Source organism: Triturus cristatus, chromosome 7, assembly GCF_964204655.1.
Source record: "Triturus cristatus chromosome 7, aTriCri1.1, whole genome shotgun sequence".
Lineage (NCBI taxonomy): Eukaryota > Metazoa > Chordata > Amphibia > Caudata > Salamandridae > Triturus > Triturus cristatus.
In genome coordinates, this window is record NC_140590.1 from 1,660,148,464 (window position 1) to 1,660,176,001 (window position 27,538).

A 27,538-nucleotide genomic window follows, 5' to 3' on the forward strand; every position below is an offset into this window, starting at 1 on the left:
ATGGCAACCTCCTGTGTGGCATTTCTGATAATTGAAGGAGGTCCGGAAACCACCACTGCAAGGCCACTCCGGGGCTATTAGTATCATCCTAGCGTTGGTCCTGTATAATTTGTTGATTACAACTGGGATCAATGGAATCGGTGGAAAAGTGTACAGTAAGCTCTGAGACCATTCAATCAAAAGGGAATTCCCTTGAGATCCTTGCTGGGGAAACCTGGATGCGAAGACGGGGCATTTTGCGTTTACCGCGTGTGCAAACAGGTCGATGTCTGGCGTTCCCCATTCTCGAAAGATGCTGTGAGCGACCTCGTTGTTGAGAACCCAATCGTGGGCTTCGACAAAGTTTCTGCTGAGGAAGTCCGCCTGGGAGTTGAGAGAGCCCGGTAGATGAATGGCTACTTTTGACAGGTCTCTCGTTAGAAGCCAGTTCCATATGGTTTGAGACACTATGGAGAGTGTTCTTGATTGGGTACCACCCTGTTTGTTCAAATAATACATCATCGTTGTTTTGTCCGTTTGGATTAGAATGGAACGAGACTTGAACGACGGAAACAGGGACTTGAGAGCTAGATGTACGGCTCTCAGCTCTAGCAGGTTGATGTGGTAACTCTTTTCTGAGTCGGACCATAGACCTTGTATTGCAGAGGACCCATATGAGCACCCCAACCCTGGAGAGATGCGTCTGTGACTATAGTCTGGGTTGGAGGGTCCTGGTGTAAAGGATCTCCCTTCATCAGGTGCGATCGCTTCATCCACCTCTGGATGGAGTCTTTGGCTGTTTGTGGAGAATTACCTGATCCTTCCAGCGCCCTGATACTTGTATCCACTGGTCTTCCAAGCATTGTTGTAATGGAGACATGTGCAATCGTGCGTTTGGTACTACAAAGATGCATGATGCCACGAGCCCAGTAGTGATGACACCTGTCGAATTGTCGGGAGATGCGTGTGAAGAAGGTTCAGGCATTTCTCTCGGATTGATGACAACCTCTCCTCCGAAGGACACACGCTTGCTTTTTCGGTGTCCAGGAAGGAGCCTAGGTAATGGATCCTTTGCGTTGGATTTAGTATGGACTTCTTGAAGTTGACATGAAGGCCCAAGTTGTTGAGAAGCTGAAGGCTGCACGAGAGATGATCCTGCAGCAGAGTAGGAGATGGGCTCTTCCGGAGCCAGTCGTCCAGGTAAGGATATATGAATATTTTCTGCTTACGGAGAAAAGTGGCAACCACAGCCATACATTTGGAGAATGTTCGGGGGGCTGATTTGAGCCTGAACGGGAGAACTGAGTACTGGTAATGTTGAAAAGACACTCGAAATCGTAGAAATTTGCGATGTTTCTTTGATATTGGTACGTGGAAGTATGCGCCCTGTAAGTCAATGGAGCACATCCAATCCCCTTGATGAAGCTGTGGGAAAATTTGATGGAGTGCTAACATTCAAAATTTCTCTCTGCGGATGTATTTGTTCAACAGTCCCAAGTCCAGTATAGGTCTGTATTCTGTGGTGGGGCCTCTTTTTTGCACAAGGAAGTAACGCGTGTAGACTCCTTGATTTCTTTGAGGAGCGGGGACTTTTCCTATAGCTCCTTTCTTCAATAAGGTGTTGACCTCCGTTTGTAACAATCGGTGGGCTTGGTGAGAAATGCCTCTCGGAGGTGTAGCTGGAGGAGGAGTTGTGAACTTGAAAAGATAACAATGGTGATGACCCATTTGTCTTTTGTTATACGTTTCCAGTCCTCCAGATGTAACTAAACACTTCCTCCCACCGGAGTGTACAACAGCTTTGGAGGAAGACACACCTCATTGCTTCTGTGGACTGCTGTTTGTCACCTCTGCCACGTCCCGGTCTACGTTGTCGGAACTGGGACCTTAGTTGCGTCTGACTATGGGTCTGCGATGACCAGTTAGAGTATTGACCACGCTGCTGGAAAGAGCGTTTGTCATAGGAACGAAAGCGACGATGGAATTCCTCATTCTTTTCAAGGCCTTATCAAGGCCTACAGCTTTGAGAGTATCCAACTCAGCTTTCATTTTTGCCATTTTGTCGTCCGAACCATTAAAGGGCAGATTGACTATCTTTCTTTGAGCATCGGGCTTGAGACCCGTGAGTCGAAGCCATGCTGATCTTCGAGATCAAATACCATGGGCGTATCCATGGGCTGCCAAATCTGCAGAATCGGCCGCTGTACTAGTGAACTGGTTTGCTACCAGACCACCTTCCTGTACAATCTCTAGGAAGTCCTTTTGTTTGTCTTTGGGTAATTTCTCTGTGAATCTTGTTAAAGAGTCCCATAAAGACCGTTCATATCGTCCCAGTAGAGTGGTTGCGCTAGCCACTCTCATGACAGATCCTGAAGTACTGCACATTCTCCGTCCCAAAGAATCCATGTTTTTACTGTCCTTCTCTGGAGGAGCAGACGAAATAGAAGTATTGGAATGAGCTTTTCTGGCAGCAGCAACTATAATGGAATCCGGTGGCGGATCAGACCGCAGAAACAAAGGATCTTGGTCTGGGGCCTTGTACTTTTTTGAAATTCGAGCAAGACCCGAGCTCACTGTGGCAGGTGTCAAAAAAGTTTTCATTGCAGGTTCTAACAATCCTGACACCAAAGGAAGAAGGGGCTTCGCCGAAGCATGATGGTGCAGAGTTTCAAATATGATGGAAGTATTCACCTGAGGAACAGCCATGGTTATATTCAACTTGCTGGCACCTCTACAGAGCACCTTGTTGAATGTTCCAAGATCATCAACTGGGGAAACCCTGGATGGTGGCGTTGACGAGATAGTCGGTGAGTAATCTCTATACGAAGACTTTGTTGATAGGGTCATTGTAGGAGACCTCCGTCTTCTCCTTGGTGTATGCGATCGGCGGGACCTTGCGCGCTCTGTTGAGCGTGATCGCCGTCTTAAAGGAGATCTGGATCACCTCGGGGACCTACCTGCGGGAGGCGGTGCACATTCCATGGTAGGAGGTCTCTCAGAACGCCTGGGTTGGATCTTCCAGTGCCTGATGTCCTCCAACCATCTTGGTAACATGTTTATAGGAGGAGACTTGTTCCCACTAGTCGGAAAGCCCTCCGGTGTAACCTGTATAATAGTTATACCAGGCGAGGAAGAAGATTCCCTCGACGTCGAGCGCCGTGATCTCGACGTCGGTCTTTCTACGTCTTCAGCAGGAACACCTTGCCTGTCTCTCGACGTCGACGTCGAACCGGAGTGAGCTACCATCGACAACGACCGTGGCGGTGACACTCTTGGCGGTGGAGATCTATGAGAACAAGCCCTCGACGTCGGTCTCTTCGGCGTCGACCGCTGGTGTTCATGCGGCTTCTTCGACATCGACCGTGCCCTCGACGTAGACCACTGACGGGTCCGAGAGGGTGATCTGGAGTGTCTGGACGCCAACCTTAGAGAAGGGGGCAGAGATCTCGACGTTGACCTCTGAATTGATGTCGATGGATGCTTCTACGTCGACTGAGGTCTATCATGCTTCGAGCCTTAAGCATGTCTCGAAGTCGACTTACCTGTCGACGGTAATCTTGTCTTCATCGTTGATCTCACTTGCGTCATTGGTCTCAACGTTGACTTGCTTCTCGACGGAGATCGTGTCTTTGACGTCGATGTTCCTTGCGTCGTTGGCCTCGACGTCGACTTACTTCTCGACGGCGATCTTGTCTTTGACGTCGATCTCACTTGTGCAGTTGCTTTCAAGGTTGACGACGCGCTGTGATGTTTTTTCTTACTTCTAGCTTCTGGTGATGTAGGTCTTTGCCGTTTTCTCGGCGAGGAGGGCCCTCTAGAAGTATGCTGACTCTCTGAGCCGCTTTTATGATGTTTACCTCTCTCCATCAAGCCTTGAAGTCTGATCTTCTCTCTATCTTTCAATGTTCTTCTTGAAAGTTGAAGACAATGGTAGCAGGTCTCTGTGTCGTGAGAAAAAGGTAGGCACACGATGCAGACCGAATGAGGATCAGATTTGTCCATCTTCTTCCCACAGGAGGAACATTTATAAAATAAAGGCGGCATTTCTGACTAAAAAATTTTACAAATTTGTCAGAAAAAGACTAGTAAATACCACCAGTAGCAAGAAATATCGAATAAAGAAATTAGAATATCAATTATGACTGAAAAAGATCCAAATCAGTTAAGCTCAAGCTCCAGGTTCCTCACAGAAGGAGCTGGAAAAAAGAACTGACCTAACTGTCACCTGTGATGCATGATGGGAGCAGAGGGCTCCTGGAGGCCTTAAAGGCAAGGTGCTCAGGGTCTCTGAGGCCTTAAAGGCGAGGTGCCAGTTTCCTTTTCTGTACACGGATGTTATTTATTTATGCAGCCTTTTTTAGGCTAATTGCCTGCTATTACCTGTTTTCCTTTATGAAAATAAAAGGTTATTGCGGAATGCTATTACTGTGCATGTCCGTCTCTTGCATTATATGTATATGTGTTATTTTCATACTAGAGAAATTCATGTAACTTTGGCTTCATGGCCTATTGGATATGTATGAGGCTGTATATTTTTATGTTATACATGAATATGTGTGTGTTTATGTAGTACTATGTACTCCTTTTCTAAAACATACACATATATATGTAATTTCTTGTATATGCTCTGGGTTCCCGCACGTGGGCGTAGATTATTCAGTGCTTATGACTATTGATGAGTATTCCCTGGAAGAGAACATTTCCTTCTGCGTCGTATAATTCTCACTGATATTTATGAACCTAGAATAGAGTAGCAAGCATAGCCCTTCTTTGAGGCCAACAATGCAAGTAACAAATATATATATATATATATATATATACACACACATATATATATATACTTCCAAAACGGCCCACTTTTCGGCTCCTGGGTGCACTTAGGTGGTGCGTTCGAGGTACGACAGAGCCAAGTCGTTACCTATTCCTCCTTTGTCCCCACAGGGCTTCCTCGCGCACACACGAGACCAGAGGCAGTTGTGCAGTGATTCAATATGCTTTTTATTTCATTTTCAGCAAGCCACTTCACAAACTCTACGCGTTTCGGTTTCCCCTGAAACCTTGCTCACGAGACTGACAATGTTCACTTGACATTTTTTTCTTATAAAAACCACCCATGTGATTAATTGCGTCACTCCTGTATTCTACCACTAAGCATTCTGGTAAGTGTAGTTTATTTGTTAAGATCTCCTAGATGGTGTAAAACTTCGACCATATTCTTTTAAAAGTATCACAAATCATCCAACTTATCTTACTAATGTCCCTCCTGAGACTTATAATACACTTGTTGTTAATAACGACATTGTCCTTCCCTTTATACAAATTTAGCATGATTGTTGTGCGTAATAAAGCCCTCCAGTGGGCCCATACTTCCATCTATTAACCATCAATATTTACTGTGTCTATTGTTACGCTAAAGCCCTCTGGTGGGCCTGCTATTCATTAAGGGATGTTTTGTCAAATATGTTGTTTCTTCATCATTCTCGTTGCCACCTCTTATCAATCATCTTACCATAATATACACCATAATATACTTACAGGAATGTTTCTACAAAAAAGAATTTTTCTAAAAAAAAGGTTATAATGTCTATACATAAAGGAGACAAGATTTTACAGCTCTGCTAAACAATTAACATTAGTTTCATCATGGAACATGTCTTCCACACAGTTCATAAATGATAATGAAGTTCCTCATCCTAGTTCAAACCATCAGGCATGAGTGTTCGAAAATTCAGAATGTGCCGTGATTCGTTCTGTCTTAAGATTTTTTCACGATCCCCACCTCTTGGGTGCATTCCCACTGTTTCCAACGCATAACATTTTAACTTTTTCCAGTCCCCACCATGTTCCTTCTCCATATGCTTGGCTACAGCGTTGCTTCTGTCTGAATTGATAGTGGCTCGCACATGTTCCAGAATGCGTTTTTTCAATTCGCATTTCGTGCTGCCTATGTATTTCATTGCGCAAGGACATTCCATTACATATATTGCAAATTGGCTTTTGCAATTAATTAATTGTTGAATTTTCCACATCCGTTTGTTTGTCATCATCACCTCTTTTTTGTTTTGCGCAATTAAGCAGACCTTACAGCTGGTACATTTAAAAAACCCTTTTGGTTTGAGCCATGTGTCTGATTTCTTTTGGTCCTGAAAGTGGCTGTGCACTAATTGATCCCGCACATTTTTTGCTCTTCTGTAAGTGATGTTCGGGTGATCTCCCACTATTTCTGATACGGTGGGATCCATATGTAATACGTGCCAGTTCTTGCGCAAAATTCTCATTAGTTGTTGGTTTTCAGTGCTGTATGTTGTTATAAGCCTTATTTTGTTGTCTTTCTCGTCTGGATTTAGTTTTTCTTTTATCAGATCAGTTCTTCTCACCATGCTTGTGCGTTGCAGTGCCTCTTGGATAGTTTTCGAGCTATATTTCCTTTTCTTGAATCTTTGTATTGCTTTACCACGGTGTTGTATCCATTCTTCTTCTTGAGAGCATATCCTTTTAATTCTGAGAAATTCTCCATATGGAATGTTTTTAATTAAACTGGCTTGCTGAAAGCTTTCTGCGTGTAGCATGGCATTTGTCGCCGTATCCTTACGATGCAGGGTTGTATGAACGCCTCATTTGCAATATAGATCTCAGTGTCAAGGAAAACCACACGTTCACTGCTGATGTTATATGTAAACTTGAGGTTGAAGTCAGAATTGTTCAAGATTTCAAAGTATTCGGCGAATTCATTCTTGGTCCCATCCCATATTAACAGCAAGTCGTCGATATATCTTAGCCATGTGATGGTCTTGTTGACATAATGGTCATTTTCGCTTTTCCAAGCCCAGGACTTTTCCCACCATCCCATGGTTAGGCAGGCATAGCTAGGACTAAATTGATCATTTGCAATAACATTTTGTTGTGGTCTGCGTACTGTATGTTTCTTTCTTGCAGAAAATGTTCGCATGCTTTCATACCCATGTCGTTGCGAATGTTTGAGTATAGCGATAAAACATCCATTGTGATCAATTTGTATGTTTTTTGCCATGGGGTTTCCTGCAAGTGTCTCAGAAGATCACCCGTGTCTTGAAGGTACGACGCTAGGTTTTTGACGTAAGGTAATAAGAATACATCTAAGAAATTAGCCATGGGTTCTAATAGTGCTCCTTTTGCAGATATTATGGGTCTCCCTGGTGGCTTCGTGGGATTTTTGTGGATCTTAGGTAAGAAGTATATTATTGCAAATGATCAATACATGCTTGGAACAAAATACATTCATGTTCGGGGAAGAGATCGCCAAGTGAAAGGTACGGCAATGGGTTTTTCATTTAGTCCTAGCTATTCCTGCCTAACCATGGGATGGTGGGACCAAGAATGAATTCGCCGAATACTTTGAAATCTTGAACAATTCTGACTTCAACCTCAAGTTTACATATAACATCAGCAGTGAACGTGTGGTTTTCCTTGACACTGAGATCTATATTGCAAATGAGGCGTTCATACAACCCTGCATCGTAAGGATACGGCGACAAATGCCGTGATACACACAGAAAGCTTTCACCAAGCCAGTTTAATTAAAAACATTCCGTATGGAGAATTTCTCAGAATTAAAAGGATATGCTCTCAAGAAGAAGAATGGATACAACACCGTGGTAAAGCAATACAAAGATTCAAGAAAAGGAAATATAGCTCGAAAACTATCCAAGAGGCACTGCAACGCACAAGCATGGTGAGAAGAACTGATCTGATAAAAGAAAAACTAAATCCAGACGAGAAAGACAACAAAATAAGGCTTATAACAACATACAGCACTGAAAACCAACAACTAATGAGAATTTTGCGCAAGAACTGGCACGTATTACATATGGATCCCACCGTATCAGAAATAGTGGGAGATCACCCGAACATCACTTACAGAAGAGCAAAAAATTTGCGGGATCAATTAGTGCACAGCCACTTTCAGGACCAAAAGAAATCAGACACATGGCTCAAACCAAAAGGGTTTTTTAAATGTACCAGCTGTAAGGTCTGTTTAATTGCACAAAACAAAAAAGAGGTGATGATGACAAACAAACGGATGTGGAAAATTCAACAATTAATTAATTGCAAAAGCCAATTTGCAATATATGTAATGGAATGTCCTTGCGCAATGAAATGCATAGGCAGCACGAAATGCAAATTGAAAAAACGCATTCTGGAACATGTGCGAGCCACTATCAATTCAGACAGAAGCAACGCTGTAGCCAAGCATATGGAGAAGGCACATGGTGGGGACTGGAAAAAGTTAAAATTTGATGCGTTGGAAACAGTGGGAATGCACCCAAGAGGTGGGGATCGTGAAAAAATCTTAAGACAGAAGGAATCACGGCACATTCTGAATTTTCGAACACTCATGCCTGATGGTTTGAACCAGGATGAGGAACTTCATTATCATTTATGAACTGTGTGGAAGACATGTTCCATGATGAAACTAATGTTAATTGTTTAGCAGAGCTGAAAAATCTTGTCTCCTTTATGTATAGACATTATATCCTTTTTTTTAGAAAAATTATTTTCTGTAGAAACATTCCTGTAAGTATATTATGGTAAGATGATTGATAAGAGGTGACAACGAGAATGATGATGAAACAACATATTTGACAAAACCTCCCTTAATGAATAGCAGGCCCACCAGAGGGCTTTAGCGTAACAATAGACACAGTAAATATTGATGGTTAATAGATAGAAGTATGGGCCCACTGGAGGGCTTTATTACGCACAACAATCAAGCTAAATTTGTATAAAGGGAAGGACAATGTCGTTATTAACAACGAGTGTATTATAAGTCTCAGGAGGGACATTAGTAAAATAAGTTGGATGATTTGTGATACTTTTAAAAGAACATGGTCGAAGTTTTACACCATCTAGGAGATCTTAACAAATAAACTACACTTACCAGAATGCTTAGTGGTAGAATACAGGAAGTGACGCAATTAATCACATGGGTGGTTTTTATAAGAAAAAAATGTCAAGTGAACATTGTCAGTCTCGTGAGCAAGGTTTCAGGGGAAACCGAAACGCGTAGAGTTTGTGAACTGGCTTGCTGAAAATGAAATAAAAAGCATATTGAATCACTGCACAACTGCCTCTGGTCTCGTGTGTGCGCGAGGAAGCCCTGTGGGGACAAAGGAGGAATATATATATATATATATATATATATATATATATATATATATATATATATATATATATATATATATATATATATATATATATATATATATATATATATATATATATATATATATATATATATATATATATATATTGTAATTCAATTTAACAGTGTACAAAGGCCTTTTTGATTAGTGAGGGAGAGAGGTGAATTTGTGTTCAGAGAGACAATTTTGAAGAGACCTTGTGGACTTAGACTGCTAACAAGGTACAAGCTATGTTTACGGTGGACAGCTAAAGAAGTAGTATGAAGGCTTGATTACATTTCCAATGCTACTGGCAGAAGCGAATGTAGAATTATATAGGGCTACTTTTATTATGTAATGGATCCCATCAGGGCAATCTAACATCGAGAACTACCTTTGAGCAATACAATAATGCTTACCTTCTGTCGTACGAAGCTGTAATGCCAGCCACAGGCATGTTTGGGCAGTGAATGAGGAACACAAGCATAGCCATTAGACTGATCAGTGCACACAATAAACTGAATTTGATGATTCCAGAACAACGAAGTTTCATCTTATTTACAATGAATCCTCCAAGGAATGTGCCCCCTCCTCCAGCCGGGACCACAAGATAACCTGTGTGAAAATAAAGGACAGCAGTATTACAAGGATGTATAAGAAGGAATGGTTTCTTATTAACTGTAATCCTAGTTCTCCCTCAGGGGAACCTCTATTGAACTCATAAGCACTGAGTAGTCCCGAACATGTCGGAGCACTTCCTTTAAAATACATCTTCTTAAGTATAGACGTTCGCCTTACTTCAGGATACCAAAACTATGTCATAAATTTGTTTGAAAACCCCCAAAAATCAGCCTATAAAGAAGGCTATATTGGCCAATTACTTTAAAATACATCTTCTTAAGTATAGACGTTCGCCTTACTGCAGGATACCAAGACTATGTCATAATTTTGTTTGAAAAAAAACAAAAACCAGCCTATAAAGAAGGCTATATTGGCCAATTACTTTAATTTTTATTTAAAAAGGGTCCAAATATCATTTTTAAAATAAGAAAAACATCCAAGAGTTGAGTAATATTTTTCTAATCAATATAATTCATAAACCTTTTTAAGAGGAGATGGAGAAGAAGGAAATGGGCAATGTAGACCTATAGGCTGCAGTACTGTAGTCATAAAAAGTGACACTGACCTTTACGTACAGGACCATAATTTATAAACAATTGATCTGTCTTACGTATATCTTTTGTTTTATCTAGATAACATTTTAGGACCCTTCTCACAATGGTTTGATTAATGTGAAAATCCAAAACAACTTTGGGCAAGAATTTTAGATGAGTTCTAATAACCATCTTATTGCTATGAAATATTGTATATGGTATATGATAACATAAAGCTTGAATGTCACTAACTCTACGTGATGTAATGAGGCTTTATGAATATCAATCAATCAATCAATCAATCAATCAGGAGTTTGTTGAGCGAGACTACTCACCCATAAGTGTCTCAAGGCGCTGGCGGGTGGGTTGTGCAGGTTCCTGTCCATCAAGGAGGGGGTCTGTCGAAGAGGCAGGTCTTGAAACTTCCCGTGAAGTTGGGGAGTGATCTTGTCTGTCTGAGGTGGAGAGGTAGGGCATTCCAGGCTCTACCCACGAGGAAGGAGAAGGAGCGCCCTCCTTCTGAATAGGTTTGAAAGGGGGTGAAGAAGGAGAAGGATGGCTTAGTGGAGGAAAAACCTTTTTGATACCCTCTGAGAAGATTTTAGTAACTGAGAAAAAAAAAGAGGTTTGTAAAGGACATTATCTGGAGGCAGTAATAGCTGCCAAGCGGGCCTTATCAGACGAGAACTGTAACCCAGATTTGGCCAAATGAAGTAAGTCTGGGAGTAGGAATTCTTCTTGGCATGTAGTTGGATTAATGTTCTTATCAGAACACCAGAATCTCTTCCATTTAAAAGAGTAAAATGTATGCCTTGATATACATATAACTTCTTTTAGAATGTTCATGCAATCTTGAGGTAAATTCAAATGTCCATACTGCACGCCTTAAGGAGCCATGCTGATAAACTCAGAGAAATTGGGATGGATCATCTAGCCTCTAAACTTCATGAGATCTGGTCTGCACGGCAGCCTCATGAGTGGACGTTCCAACATGTGGAGTTTTTTTTTAATATACAATGCAAACTAGACCCAAAAGTATCAGAGGGCTTTACATGAGCACCAGTTGCGTTACAGATGGACAATTTCATTTTTTAGGTCTCGCATAGGCAGTGCATGCGTTGCCTCTCCGAGGCATCAAGTAATCAGTATTACTAGTGAAACTCCACCCATTGTGGACGGCAAGATGGCGGCCAGTCAGCCGGCCGAGTGAGTTGGGTCCGGAGTGCTCTCCTGGGCGACCCCTCCCGTCTCCGATGTTTTGCTGAGGCCAGCCGGTTTCCTATGAGGAATGGTTTGGCGCTGGGTGCTGCTGTTACTGAAGGATCCTCAGTGGTTCCGCGGTGTGACCCGGGCTGGTCTTCTCGGCGCTGCGGTGCTTTTCGGGTATCCTCCACGCACTGGCTTTGAAATGGCGCCAAGGAATGCCAGGACTCGCGGGCCTCCGGGGAGCATCAGCGGTCCGGTAAGGGTAGGCAAAGATGTGCTATCTGCGGTCGGCGGCGGAGCGGCTTGATGCCTGAACTAGCGCCGAACAGAGGGAAGCAGACGGTTCAGTCCCTTCTTAAAGCACAGATACTGAAAAGCAGAAAAACGGGGGATCCGCAGCCTGGAGAGATTGAGCCTGATAAAAAGGAGTGTGTCTCTGTCTCTTTTACCGGGGGTCCGGATACTGCAATGGCTGATCCTAACTCAGGTAGGAGCCCCTTAAAGAGCACTCTTTTGAATGATGGAACAGAGCGATTGACTGCCTCTGGGTGTATGAGTAAAAATCTTGGTACTATTAGTGTGCCAGCAACCCCAGGAGAGGAAAGTGAAGCCAGCAAGTCCAACGAGGGAGCCACAGCACCTGGCAGGTGCATTATGGGAACTGCAGTCCCCTCGATGGCCAGACAGGGGGATGGGAAAATTAATGGCAACTCTAATCTTTGTAGCAATACTGGTGCTAATAGAGATAACCTACAAGGGGCATACCAAGCTGAAAGGGAGGAGGGAGGGAGAGGAGGGGAAGGGGTTCGGGGAGGGAGTAGATTGGAGAGGTGGGGGGCCAGGGGGTGAGTGATGATTTTTTTGATGTCAGAGATGTGAACAAACTACAGTTGAAGGAAGTTATGCTTTATTATGTAATGCTTTTTTTCTTTTATCCTATCTGATCTATAAGAATGTTGAAATTGTCAGAATCTGTATCCAGGGCTCTTTTGGAGAACTGATAAGTAATATATGCTGTGGTGTCCGAAAAGCCTTCATAAAGTTATTGGGCCTTCTCGAAGGGATGTTTGTAAAGAATAATGGCTAGCATTCGCATAGCTACTATAAATATGTGTGGCCTCACTGGCGGGAACAAAAGAAGGAGGGTACAAGAAGACCTTACATTTCATGGCCTAATCTGAGGTGCACTGATCCAGGGTTTACCTACTACTCAGCTCCCCATCAAAAACTGGCCAGACTGGATTATTTTTTGGTGTCACCATCCCTTCTAGATGAAGCTAGAATAGAAATATTTCCCAGGGTAATGTCTGACCATAACCCTGTAGTATTTAAATTTTCTTCAGGTGGCGTAGTAAGGCCACAGAAAAAATGGACGTTTGAAAGGGCGCTTCTGCTTGACCAAGAGTATACAAACCAGATGAGAGGGTGGATATGCAAATTTTTTAGATTCAATAAAGATAGTGCAACCCGAGGAATGGTATGGGATGCGTTTAAAGCTTCAGTGAGAGAAGAGACCCTGAGGTTTAGCATTAATAAACAAAAGAAAAGCTCTAATCAAATTAAATGCTACTATCAGAAATTAGCTGGTTTAGAGACGGAATTAATCTCTGGGGTGAATAATGGCAGCGATCTATCTACAATTTCAGATTCAATTATGGTAACTAAAGCTGCCCTAAATGATTTTTATATAGGAAAACTGGCCGGCAAGTATCTCGTTAAAAAGCAGCAGTGCTATGAATATAGCGAGGCAGTAGGTCGACTGTTGGCAGTTAGGTCTAGACAACAGATTTCGGCTGGCTATATTAAACAAATTAAGAATATGCAAGGCGACATATTGTCGGATGTCGGTGGGATTAGGGAAGCCTCTAAAGAATTTTATGGGGTACTATACACTGCAGCAGCCCCACCAGTCGAAAATGAGATTATGTATGATCTAGAATTTTTACCCAAGGTGAAGCTATCACAAGAGGAGGCCCTCTTTTTGGGCAATGAAATATCTTATGAAGAACTCCAGAAGGCACTGTATGATCTCCCGTCGACCAAAGCCACCAGCACGGATGCCATACCACTGGAGTTTTATAAAACCTTCTTTAACGAGATTGCTCAAGAGATTCTGGCTTTGTTCAAAGTAATTAAAGTGGGGCTATTCCTCCGGCATCATGGGGGACAGCAAACATCATTATTTTTTTAAAGAAAGGGAAGGATGCCCTGAACATGGGGTCCTATAGACCAATTACATTATTAAATAGTGATGCTAAACTATACTCAAAGATCCTCGCTTCACGTCTGAATAAGGTTATGCAGTATTTAGTTTCAGATTGGTAGCATGGATTTATTCAGGGCAGGGGGACTGAAGATCATATTAGGAGGCTCATATCTTTATTTGATGCGGCAGATGTATTAAGATTACCCATGGCAGTAGCCTTTTTAGATGCCGAAAAGGCGTTTGACCGCGTGTCTTGGAGTTATTTATGGAGATGTATGGAAGCTAACAATCTAGGCGCGGGGTTCATTAAGGCGATACAGGCTCTATACTATAAACCTACAGCACAGGTTCAGATCATGGGTGGTGTATCGGAGCTTTTCGCGATTACAAGAGGCACAAGCCACTGCTGTATGCGCTATATATGGACCCATTCCTCAGGCGCCTCGAAGCCTCAGCTAACATCTCCCCTTTTAGCTTACATGGTAGAGACACAAAACTATTGGCATAAGCCGATGATGTGGCTGTCATTACTTCCGATCTGGAGAACACTTTGATTGAGGTTGAAACAATGGGCGAGCAATTTGGGTTGTCTTCTGGTTATCGCCTCAATACGGAAAAGACTCCGATTCTGGTCAATAAGCATGTGTCTTTTGTTGATAGCAGGATTGTGGAAGAGGCTGTATATTTGGGCATACAAGTAAGAGCCAAGATGGGTAAGTTACTTACCTGTAATCCTAGTTCTCTTCCAGGGGTATCTTCATCAAACTCATAAGCACTGAATATTCCCGCCCATGTGCGGGTACCCCGGAAATAATAAAATCATATATGTAAAAAACATACATATATACAGCTCTGTATATGTATAAACATATATTATTTTTTCCCAAGCAAATGCAGCCCCTAAAAAAGAAAGGCTAGGCAATGTATAAATACACATCCAATAATACATATAGGTATAATAAAACACCTAAATCTCTTTTTTTTTTTTTTTTAATGAGGTAAACACTCATGAGAAAGCAAAAAAGAGAAAACTGTGGGAAACACAGACCAAAGCCACCAGCACGGATGCCATACCACTGGAGTTTTATAAAACCTTCTTTAACGAGATTGCTCAAGAGATTCTGGCTTTGTTCAAAGTAATTAAAGTGGGGCTATTCCTCCGGCATCATGGGGGACAGCAAACATCATTATTTTTTTAAAGAAAGGGAAGGATGCCCTGAACATGGGGTCCTATAGACCAATTACATTATTAAATAGTGATGCTAAACTATACTCAAAGATCCTCGCTTCACGTCTGAATAAGGTTATGCAGTATTTAGTTTCAGATTGGTAGCATGGATTTATTCAGGGCAGGGGGACTGAAGATCATATTAGGAGGCTCATATCTTTATTTGATGCGGCAGATGTATTAAGATTACCCATGGCAGTAGCCTTTTTAGATGCCGAAAAGGCGTTTGACCGCGTGTCTTGGAGTTATTTATGGAGATGTATGGAAGCTAACAATCTAGGCGCGGGGTTCATTAAGGCGATACAGGCTCTATACTATAAACCTACAGCACAGGTTCAGATCATGGGTGGTGTATCGGAGCTTTTCGCGATTACAAGAGGCACAAGCCACTGCTGTATGCGCTATATATGGACCCATTCCTCAGGCGCCTCGAAGCCTCAGCTAACCTCTCCCCTTTTAGCTTACATGGTAGAGACACAAAACTATTGGCATAAGCCGATGATGTGGCTGTCATTACTTCCGATCTGGAGAACACTTTGATTGAGGTTGAAACAATGGGCGAGCAATTTGGGTTGTCTTCTGGTTATCGCCTCAATACGGAAAAGACTCCGATTCTGGTCAATAAGCATGTGTCTTTTGTTGATAGCAGGATTGTGGAAGAGGCTGTATATTTGGGCATACAAGTAAGAGCCAAGATGGGTAAGTTACTTACCTGTAATCCTAGTTCTCTTCCAGGGGTATCTTCATCAAACTCATAAGCACTGAATATTCCCGCCCATGTGCGGGTACCCCGGAAATAATAAAATCATATATGTAAAAAACATACATATATACAGCTCTGTATATGTATAAACATATATTATTTTTTCCCAAGCAAATGCAGCCCCTAAAAAAGAAAGGCTAGGCAATGTATAAATACACATCCAATAATACATATAGGTATAATAAAACACCTAAATCTCTTTTTTTTTTTTTTTAATGAGGTAAACACTCATGAGAAAGCAAAAAAGAGAAAACTGTGGGAAACACAGATCTACAACACATTGCTAGCCTGCAGGCTGCATTGCAATACAATACCATAGAGACTGAAAAGCCCTGTATAGGTAAAAACTGGCACCGTGCCTTTAAGGCAGCCCTGGCTTCCATATCCCATCATGCCTCAGGGGTGACAGTTAGGTCAGTTGTTCTTTGCGGGACCGTAGTCCTAAACACAAAGATATATCCTTTCCATAATGAATAATACACTTCTTCTCATTTGCCTGGGGAGGTGGGTGGGTTGCTTATGACTTTGATGAGGATACCCCTGGAAGAGAACTAGGATTACAGGTAAGTAACTTACCCTTCTCTTCCAGGGGATCCTCATCAATAGTCATAAGCACTGAATAGAGTAGCAAGCTCACCTTCCACCTGCAGGCAAATGAAAAAGATTGTACCACACATGGAGTAAGAAAATCATGAAAATGATTATGTATGGAACAGATTCCTCAAGGAGGCTTGTCCTACTTGAGTGTCTGCTCTGGTGTCCGAATCCAGACAATAGTGTCTGGTAAAGGTGTGGACAGATCTCCAAGTGGCTGCCTTGCAGATCTCGGAGAGTGGGACATTATTGAGAAAAGCAGCGGTAGCCGCTTTTCCTCTCGTAGAATGCGCTTTAGGGCGCCCCCCCCAATGGTTTCTGAGCCAGTTGGTAGGCTAATGTAATACTTGAAACAATCCACCTAGCAATGGAACGTTTGGATGCAGCAAAGCCCATTCGGACAACCCCGTAGTTCACAAACAGTTGATCAGATTTCCTGACATTCTTAGTCCTATCTAGATAGAATTTTAGGACCCTTTTGACATCTAAAGAATGCAACGCCCTCTCTGCCGGAGAGGAGGGATTGGGAAAAAAGGTTGGTAAGGAGATGGCTTGGTTTACATGAAAGTCCGATGCCACCTTAGGCAGGAATGAAGGATGAGTCCTCATCACTACCCTATTGAGATGAAACGTAGTGTAGGGTTCTTTAGAACAGAGGGCCTGTATCTCACTGACCCTCCGTGCTGAAGTGATGGCTATTAAAAAGGCTGTCTTCCATGTGAGGTGCTGTAGGGTAGCCTTATGAATAGGCTCAAAAGGAGAACCCATGAGCCTTGACAGAACCAAGTTTAGCTCCCAGGAAGGAGAGGGAGGTCTAACAGGGGGATAGACTTTCTTGAGACCTTGCAAGAAATCCTTCACCACCTGCAACTTAAAAAATGACTGCTGCGAAGGCGAACGCCTGTATGCTGTTATGGCTGCTAGTTGAACCTTTATGGATGAAAATTTCAACCCTGCCCTCGCTAAATGAAGAAGATAGGGCAAAATTACATCCTCCTGGCATTTTGTTGGATCATAATGATGCTGAGCACACCATATGTAAAAACTTTTCCACTTACAGAAGTAGGAATGTCTTGTCGAAGGCCTCCTGGCTTCCGTAAGTATGGACATACACTCTTGAGGGAGGTTCAGATGTCCATACTGGAGGACTTCAGGAGCCATGCTGTTAAGCTCAGCGAGGGAAGGCTGGGATGGTAAATCTTCCCCTGCATCTTGGATAACAAGTCCGGCCTGTACGGCAGCCGTTTGTGGGGGCGGATCGACATGTGCAGGAGATCCATGTACCACCACTGCCTCGGCCAGTCCGGTGCTATGAGGATCATCTTGGCAGATGAATTCTGCAGCTTGGTCACCACCTTGGGGATTAGTGGGAGAGACGGAAAAGCGTACACAAATGTCATTGACCAATTGATCAAAAGGGCATTCCCTAGGGATCCTGGTCGATGGTATCTTGAGGCGAAGCCTCGGCATTTTGTGTTGTGCTCGTCCGCGAAGAGGTCCACTTGCGGACGCCCCCATTCCCCGAAGATGTCTTCTAACACCTCGTCGTTTAGTACCCAGTCCTCTGGTTCTTGAAAATGACGACTGAGTAAGTCCGCTTGCACATTGAGTTCTCCAGGTAGGTGCACCGCTTTCAATGAGATGTTCCTTGCTAGGATCCAGTGCCACAGGGACTGAGCTTCCAGCGAGAGCGTCCTGGATCGAGTACCCCCCTGCTTGTTCAGGTAGTACATTGTGGTGGTATTGTCCGTCTGTACTAGAATGGTACTCGTCGTGATCGCAGGCAGGAACGCTTTGAGGGCTAGGTGGACTGCCCTGAGCTCCAGCATGTTGATGTGGTACAACTGCTCGCTGCTGGACCACCGTCCCTGAGTTTGCAGAGACCCGAAATGCACACCCCAGCCTTGAAGGGATGCGTCGGTGATTAAGGTCTGAGTTGGGGGTTCTTGATGGAAGGGGATCCCCACTTGTAGATTCAGTGGCTTCAGCCACCACTTGACTGACTGCCTGGCCGCTGAGGAAAGGCAAACTTTTTCTTCCCACAGGGAGTTCCTTTGATCCCATTTGTCCTCGAGATCTTGCTGGAGAGGACGCATCCTTAGCCTGGCATTGGGCACTAGGAAAATGCAGGATGCCATGGCCCCTAGCAGAGATGAGATTTGTCTTGCCGACGACAGATTGTTGGATAGAATCTGCCTGCCTTTGAGGATAATGGATGACTGTCTTTCCTCCGAAGGAAACACTTTTCCTACTACGGAGTCTATAGTTGCACCCAGGTAGTGGATCCTCTGTGTTGGTAAAAAATTTGACTTTTTGGCATTCACTCTGAGACCCAACTTGCGACATAAGCTCAGGCAAAGCGACAGCTGCGATCGAACACTCTGAGGCGATGGACCCTTAATTAGCCAGTCGTCTAGGTAGGGATAGACGAAGACTCCTGCCCGCCTCAGAGCAGCCGCTACTACTGCCACGCATTTTGTGAATACTCGAGGAGCTAACTTCAGGCCAAATGGAAGAACCTTGAACTGATAGTGAGAGTTCCCCACCGCAAACCTGAGAAATTTTCAATGATTCCGTTGGATGGGAATATGGAAATATGCGTCCTGAAGGTCCAGCGAACACATCCAATCGCCCAACCGGAGAAGAGGATATATTTGGTGGAGCGCCAGCATGCGAAATTTTTCCTTTCTTATGTGTTTGTTCAGTATCCGTAGGTCCAAAATGGGTCTGAACTCTACCTTCGCACTCCTTTTTTGAATCAGAAAGTATCTGGAGTAAACTCCCTTTCCTCTTTGGTTTTTGGGTACTTTTTCTATTGCAGATTTGAGCAGAAGAGTCGCCACCTCTTCTCTGAGCTGCGTTAGATGCTGGGCCGAATGAACAGGAGGAATCGATGGAGGGTGGCTTCGGAAACGAAGCGAGTACCCATGTCCTTTGTGATGGATTGCCACTCTGGAAGATGATGCGCAACACTTCCCCTCACCGGAGCGGTGGACAGCATCGGAGGAAGCGGTTCCTCATTGCTTCCCTGGAGCCTTGTTTCCAGCGTTTGACTGCCTGTTGTTACCACGTCCCGTGGATGGTCTGCGGGACTGGTACTGCTGTTTCTTTTGACCTTGCTGGTCCTGGTTCTTCTGCCACTGAGGGGTTTGAACCGTCTGCTGGTAGTTACGCCTGTCATTTCCCCTGCGGCGTCGAAACTCTTTCCTCTTTTCAAGCCCGACGGCTTTCATGGTCTCCAGTTCTGCTTTCAAACGGGCCATTTCTTCGTCCGCATGAGACCCAAAAAGTGAACTGCTCGAGAAAGGCAGATTTAGTATTCTCGCCTGCGCTTCCGGCTTCAAGGCCGTCAATCTGAGCCAAGATGATCTTCTGGCTGTGATTCCATGGGCATAAGAATGCGCTGCTAGTGTTGCCCCATCTGCCGCTGCACTTATGACCTGGTTAGAAACCAGACTTCCCTAGTGCAAAATTTCTTCAAAGTCCCGTCTATCCTCTGATGGAACTTTTTCAATGAACCTCTGGAGAGAGTCCCACAATGATCTATCATAGTGCCCCAGAAGCGCTGAGGCGCTGACCACCTTTAAGCTAGAAGATGCCGAACCGCAAACTCTCCTCCCTCAAGAGTCTTGCGTCTTACTGTCTTTATCTGGGGGCACCGTTGAAGACCCCGCTACTGCATGCGTCTTTCTGGCAGCAGCGGTGATGACAGAATCCGGTGGAGGATCTGATCTTAGGAACAGAGGATCTTTCGGAGCCGGACGGTACTTTTTTAGAATCCGCGCCGGTGCAGATTTGGTGGTCGCTGGCGTGAGAAAAATATCCATTACTGGTTGTAGCAAACCAGGGACTAACGGCAACAGTGGGCGTGACACTGCTCGTTCATGAAGAGTTTCAAAGATTATGGAGGAGGTGATCTCCTGAACCGGCATAGGGATATTTAATTTTGTAGCTCCTCTACACAACACTTCCTGAAAAGTAGAGATATCATCCACCGGAGATACCCTGGAGGGTGGTGTCTCCGAGAGTGTCGGCGAATAATCCCTTCTGGATGATCTAGATGACGGGGAGGAGGAAGGGGTCCTACGGCGCCTTCTCTCCGATCTGGTCGACTCTCTCCTGTGGGAGGAGGATCTGGATCGCCTCCTTGGTGTTCGAGAGCGACGTCGAGATTCTCTTCCCCGAGAACGTGATCTGACCGGTCTCGCTGGGAAGTCCATGTCTCTTAACCTTGTTAGTGAGGCCTTAACTGCGTAAGACATAGCCGAGTCCTGAGGTATCTCTTGCGGGACTTTGAGGTACAGCATGTCCCTCTTCCAGCGGACTATTTTCTCTTGCAGGCACTGGAGATTGATTCACAATTTCCGGTGACTCGGACCTTGAACTCGAGCCCTCTGATCCTGAAGGCGAGATAGATATAAGACGTGGTGAATCATGTTCCGAAGTTGCATATACCAGTCTATGAGGAGATTTGCGCCTTGAGACTGGCCGGTTCGTAAGGCGAACATGCGACACCTCCTGAGAACCCTCTGCAGAGGGCCGCCTCGACGGCGATAGGCCTATCACCGGAGACCTGGGACTTGACTCCTCGATGATTAATGGAGATTTTTCTTGCCTCGACGTCGAGAACCTCGTCGTCGACGGAGGACTTGGTCTGAACGGAGGTCTAGACCCCGACGGGGAATCTCGCCTCGACGTTATGGACTTCTCCAAAGCCTTGGAGACCTGCGAGGACGGAGGCACCTGCCTCGACGTCGACTCCGACGGAGGCACCTGCCTCGACGTCGACTCCGACGAAGGCTCCTGCCTCGACGTCGGTCTTGACGGAGGCGCCTGCCTCGACGTCGAATGCTCCGACGACGAATGCCTCGACGTCGCCATTCTCTTTGCCGACGATCGATCTTTCCTCGACGGCGAACTTGGTCTTGACGGCGATCTTGGTCTCGACGTCGACGTAGACTTCGGAGTCAAATGCCTACGAACCTCTTGTGACGTCGACTGATCTCTCACAGTCCTCGGCGTCGAATGATGTCCTTCCTTCGACGTCGAATGATGTCTCTGTTTCGACGTCGAGCGATCTTCTCTTGACGTCGAAAGATGCCTTTTAGACGTCGACCTGTGACGCCGATCCTTCGACGCCGATCTCTTAGACGTCGAAGTCGTCGACGACGAACGCATCCGCTTCGTCGCTGTATCTAAAGTCGACGACGATTTTCTTTTTGCAGCATGACTACCCCTGGACTCCTCACCTCTCAGCGACGATCCCGCCGCTGGAGTCTTCGACGCCGAGCCCGACGCCGATGGGGAGCAAACAGGGACCAACTGCCTCGATGTCGACCGTTCTGATAAGCCGTAGAGTCTAATCCTCTCTCTCTCCTTTAAAGTCCTTTTAGAAAGGTCTTTACAATGATGACATGTTGCTGGAGAGTGAGAATCCGGCAGGCAGACAATACACACGTCATGTGTGTCTGAAGAGGCCTTCTTTTTTCCACAAGATGGACATGGAATAAATAAAGAAGGCATATTTCTGACAAAAATAGCAGAAAATCAGTCAGAAAAATACAGGATACTGACTTCTTCCCAGATATTAATAAGAGGAAGTCCAAAAAATTGCTATAATGCAAATAATTCTTGACTAAAAAGTCAAAAAGAAGAGAGCTGAATTCCAGGGTCCTGACTGAAGGAGCCGGAAAGAACAACTGACCTAACTGTCACCCCTGAGGCATGATGGGATATGGAAGCCAGGGCTGCCTTAAAGGCACGGTGCCAGTTTTTACCTATACAGGGCTTTTCAGTCTCTATGGTATTGTATTGCAATGCAGCCTGCAGGCTAGCAATGTGTTGTAGATCTGTGTTTCCCACAGTTTTCTCTTTTTTGCTTTCTCATGAGTGTTTACCTCATTAAAAAAAAAAAAAAAAAAAAAAAGAGATTTAGGTGTTTTATTATACCTATATGTATTATTGGATGTGTATTTATACATTGCCTAGCCTTTCTTTTTTAGGGGCTGTATTTGCTTGGGAAAAAATAATATGTTTATACATATACAGAGCTGTATATATGTATGTTTTTTACATATATGATTTTATTATTTCCGGGGTCCCCGCACATGGGCGGGAATATTCAGTGCTTATGACTATTGATGAGGATCCCCTGGAAGAGAAGGAGGATGTGGTGGAGGCAAACCTTGCTCCTATAATTGGTCAAATCAAGAGGGATATAGGCCGCTGGAATAATCTAAAACTATCTATAATCGGCAGATGCAACCTCTATCAAAATGGTGAGTCTGCCCAAACTTTTATTCATTTTCCGTACAATACCTTTGGAAATACATAATATATGGTTTGGGCTGATTGAAAGGAAAATAGCCAGATTTATTTGGTCATATAAACGGACATGTCGATCAAACATCTTCCTAACTCTTCCTAGGGAAAGGGGCGGCCTTGGCCTACCTAATTTCAAGCTGTATTATCTAACAGCATCTTTAAAATATTATTGGCCGCTGTTTGGTGCTATTGAAAATAGGGTTACCAACTCCAACTACTTGCCCTCTATCTTCGAGAATTTGATAGGCTCATGTGCCAATGGCTGCTTGTTAAAAATATATGAACCTAATTACTTTAAAAAGACTCCTTTTAAGACCCTTATGGCAGCTTTTCGAAACTGGGATTGGATTAGAAAGAAAATAGGACTCGGGAGGTTTAGCAGGTATACTCCACTACTGGATAACAATCAGATACCAGCAACCTTGGCAGATGAATATCTACAGAGGTGGGGGAGAGCAGGTGTTTTTAGGATAGGGGATCTAATGGCTGGGGAAAATGTGGCTTCTTTTGATATAATTATGGCTAGATTTAACATTAATCGTAGGGACTTTTTAAGTTTCTACAGATAAGGGATTTCCTCCTTAAGAAGACTGGTGGGACATCAAGCTTCTCAGTGATTCCATTGCTAGAAGCTCTTACTGGTATATGTCACCCGTCATTCTCATCGGTGTATAGTATACTTCTCGAGGAGGTAGCTGATGATATTGAAAAGCACGCCATAAAATGGCAGGACAGGCTGGGTGTCGCCGTGTTGTGTTTTACTAAATCTATTGAAATGGCGAATACAGTGTTATACACAGCGAACCTACAGGCCCAACATTTTAAAACTCTTTATGATCTTTATATCACCCCGGCAAAGATTATTAAATGGGGGGGCACGCAGGGTACTCACTGTTTCAGGTGTTTCAGGTGCAAATCGCAAGGGGCGGATATGGTTCGTATATTCTCTATGTGCCCCAAGCTAGATAATCTAAGAGGTGAGGTTTCTGGATTCCTACAGCATGTTTTAAAAAGGGAAATCCAGCTGACTCCCCAGCTTATGCTATTAGGTGTAACCATACCAGAAGATCCATGTAAAGAGTTTGTGTTTCTCACCATGTCTGTCTATAGACTCAGCCTGGCTAGACCCTCTTCCCCCATCCCTGGGGCAATGGAAAGCTCGTCTTTTACATATTTTTAATCTGGAAAAAGCATTATATGCACAAAAGGGAAGGAAAGGGAGAGCCTTAGGTCTCAAAATATGGAGCCCGCTGAACGATTGGGTTGAAGGATTAAGTTAAGGAAAATAAAAAGTAGGCTGAATGGGCTGATTAATGTTGAATCTTTTTGATGCTCATGTGTAGAAATGTAACTTTGTGTTGTTTAGGAAAAGTGATCCTTTGTTAAATATGTCAACTTTTTCTAAAAGTTCTTTACCTTCCTACTCCTGTATGTTTGTTTGTATATGAAACAAAATAAAATAAAGAAAGAATTAAAAAAGAAACTCCACCCATTGCGTTTCTCTTTGTTTTGTCGCTTGCCATTGGTGAATCTGGCATAGCTCTTCTTATCTCACTTATTGTTGGCTAGTGGTCACATACGTCACTTCCGTTTTCTTCAGTTTCTGGAGGAAGCAACATCGACCAACTACAGTTAACTTATGCTGCAGGGCGGTATCTTTTTATGTAGGGACTACTTCGTTGTTCTTTTGCCATGGCGCCTAGGACAAACTCGAATGCTGATTTCTTAAAATAGTTTGGGGTGTGTGCGTGCGTGTGTGTGTCACAAAAGTGAGAAGGGGCAGGGATTCCAAAATACTCAAGTCTGTTGACAATTAGGAATGCTTTTTTTTTTTACTGCTTGACTTTCTCTTCATACGGCGATCTCTGCCCACAAGTTGTGAAAAGCAAATATGATCGCAATGTCCGGATCTGCCCCGCACCTCCCCAGCTGCTCTGTCCCAGAGAGTGTGGCGTCCGTGGCTGCCGGCTCCCTCGGGTTGCAGGAGTGGGGCTTGCTTCCTTCAGGGAGCTCACTCACTTCACAAGGGAACAGCAAAAGGATACTGGTGTTTTTCTGCTTTACACCCCCCGCATTGTCGTACAATCTGTTGGAATGCGTTGATGGCTTTAGATATGGGAAGGGGTGCGGCAGTGCACTAGACGAAATTTAAATGATGTTAATATTTCATTCGCAGATAAAATAAAATATTGCTCTGACTCTGGCATGTGAACGGCAGCTCATCTGTTCGAAAGCTACAGAGTCTGGATTTTCTTTTGACGCAGTTCTGTGTGCTTTCGATCTTTGAATTTTTGTTTTTGCCTTTAATATGAACAGTTTGTCACTTTATTGTGTTATGAACTCATTGTTTTCTGATACCTCAGCAGGTTTCGATGCATGTTCCTCTGAAATGCCTTATGCAGAACCTACGAGTCCAGACATTCCAGCCCTCGGCAGATGATGCCAACATACAGTTCAACATGCCATATTCCTTTAAATAACTTTATTTAAAAATAACAAATAACTGCCGTTCAAGACATTATTATAGCTTTGTGGGCCTCGAAGTCTAAATTGGTGCAAACTGTAATGACCTGATCAGGAGGGCTTTGACATTTATGTTATTTATTTTTTTATTATAAATTAAGCGCTGCCGCAGAGCCTCCTCACCCACCGTGGGCCTGTTCACACCATAGCTACTTTAAACACACTGGAAAGCCAGCAGCAAAGACGGCGTGGAACCTTTCCCTGATTCCCTGTTAGCCCCAGCTGCACACTCTCACTCAGTCTGGTTTATTGAAGTTTAAAAATGCATGCATGTGAAAGTCCTCGTCTCTCTCAGGCACTCCAATCCCCACCTCCCCCCAACACCATCCATTACCCACGACTTAACTCTTTTGATGTATGTTAACAAGCATGTCAAGTTATTTTTCTTTTTGAAATTATATAGCTGCTATCTAGTGCTTAATTTGTAATTAAATAAAATGAATACAAAAAAATGTGTCAAGGCAGGGGAAAAAGTTTTCGAAGGAGCCCACCGCTGACCCTGCTAAGTCCAAACCAAGGTACTACCTCTTGCCTGTTACTCCTCCTACCCTACACGGCCTGCGCTTGCCTCCTTATCCCTGTCTTCGCCCTTTGTCAATGTTTCCCCATAGTTGTCTCCCTTTCCAGCCTTACTCTCTCCTGCTCTCTCCTGCTCAAACTGATTAAAACAAAGACCTGTTGCCCACCACCTGCACACATTAAACCCCTCTTCTAAGTAAACATATGGGGGGGGTGACCTGTATCATCTGTGTTTTTTTAACCTGGGAGAATGGACTCCGTAGGCTGCAGGGGGGTCCTGCTCATGCACCCTCTCACTTAGGTCTCGCGAGGCATCAAGTAATCAGTATTACTAGTGAAACTCCACCCATTGCGTTTCTCTTTGTTTTGTCGCTTGTCATTGGTGAAATCTGGCATTGCTCTTCTTATCTCACTCATTGTTGGCTAGTGGTCCGATACATCACTTCCGTTTTCTTCCGTTTCTGGAGGAAGCAGCATCGACCAACTACAGTTAACTTACGCTGCGGGGCGGAATCTTTTAATGTAGGGACTACTTCTTGATTTTTTGCCATGGCGCCTGGTTCGCACGACGACTTTCCTCAGTGTTGCACGGCCGCTTTCCTCGGTGTTGTCACTCCCCACCAACACCCACCCCTCGCTCCTTGTTTTTAAAGGTTGCTTTTTGTCATCAGTGCTTTCGCCCTCCCTCCAACCTCCCAGCTCAAACACAGGGTTTACCTTAATCAGATGGCGAATGTGCACGGACTGGGGTAGCCATGTTTAATGGGGGAGTCCCTTGTTGCAACTTATTAAAAGAAAATTCCTCCCTTGTGCAGGTCCGTGCACGCTGTTGCTTTCCGTCGTCATTGCTTCTGCCCCCGTACCCCTCCCATCCCATATACAGCATTTCTCTTAATCAGACGGATGAGCATGGCGGGAGGTAGTCCCTAGTTTTTCTTTTATGCTTTCCAACACACTCACGGATATTTAGTGCCTGGTGCCTTCTCTCACGCACGGACAGGACCAGGACGCACTTGGGTCCGCAGAACTTCTCTTTGTAAGTACACAGCACTTGTGACCCTATTGCGTCCGGGGTGTCTGTCCTCAGGAAACAACACTCTTGCACCCCGCGATCGGATAGCGGTTCGGCGCTATCTAAGTCTGGGGTGATCGGATAGGAGGCTTGGCGCTACCTAGGTCTTGGCTGCAGCGCTAGGGACATGACGCTCTTGTATCCGTGATCGGACAGGGGGCTCGAAGCTACCCTTGTTTGGGGTTGCTGCCCAGGGGGCACAGCGCTCTTGTGCCCTTCAGAGCTAGCAAGGCCGGGGCGCTGCTCTACCCCTTGTGATCAGGGAGGGGCGATGCGGTGTTTGTGTGTGCCGGATCGTCGCAGCCCGTTTGTCACTGACAGCCGGGGGAGTATCTTGTGTGCTTTGTCAAAGAGTGCTTTAGAGCTCGTGTGTCCAAATAAAGCAGGCGGCCAATGCATCAGGAGAGGGGGTTTTGATGTCAGCAATCCGTTTCCAAAGAGGCTCTGTTTCAGAGTCACTGGAGCTTTTAAATAGCTCCCTTTAGTTTGAAGAGATTATTTAAATGCCCTATTCTTGTTATTTTTTTGTGTGTACGGGGCTGTTTTACAAAATATTCATAAAAATTCCAGCGTTTCAAATCTGTGCCTCTATTATTAGAAAATATAAACTTGTGCACACTCATTTTTTCGTTTATTTTGCAAATATTGTTACCCAGGAAAAGCACCCATAGTATATATGCATGTTTATGTGTATATATGTATATATCGCTTAATATTAACCTTCGGCAGTGCACAGTCGGCGACATAGGTGTTACCATTATCAGTTTGAGTTTTGTTTGCGGTGGGCGAGTGCACACCTGCTGTGCTTA

The 27,538-nt window shown here is 44.2% G+C and overlaps 1 protein-coding gene across 1 annotated transcript in view; it reads right to left on the reverse strand.

Moving 5' to 3' along the window:
- Positions 1–27,538, reverse strand: part of SLCO4A1 (solute carrier organic anion transporter family member 4A1) — a 641,539-nt gene that overhangs the window by 191,338 nt on the left and 422,663 nt on the right. Inside the window, exon 7 of the mRNA XM_085619749.1 lies at positions 9,560–9,755. Coding sequence (XP_085475875.1) covers positions 9,560–9,755 — 196 coding nt within the window. The remainder of the gene's footprint in view (positions 1–9,559; positions 9,756–27,538) is intronic.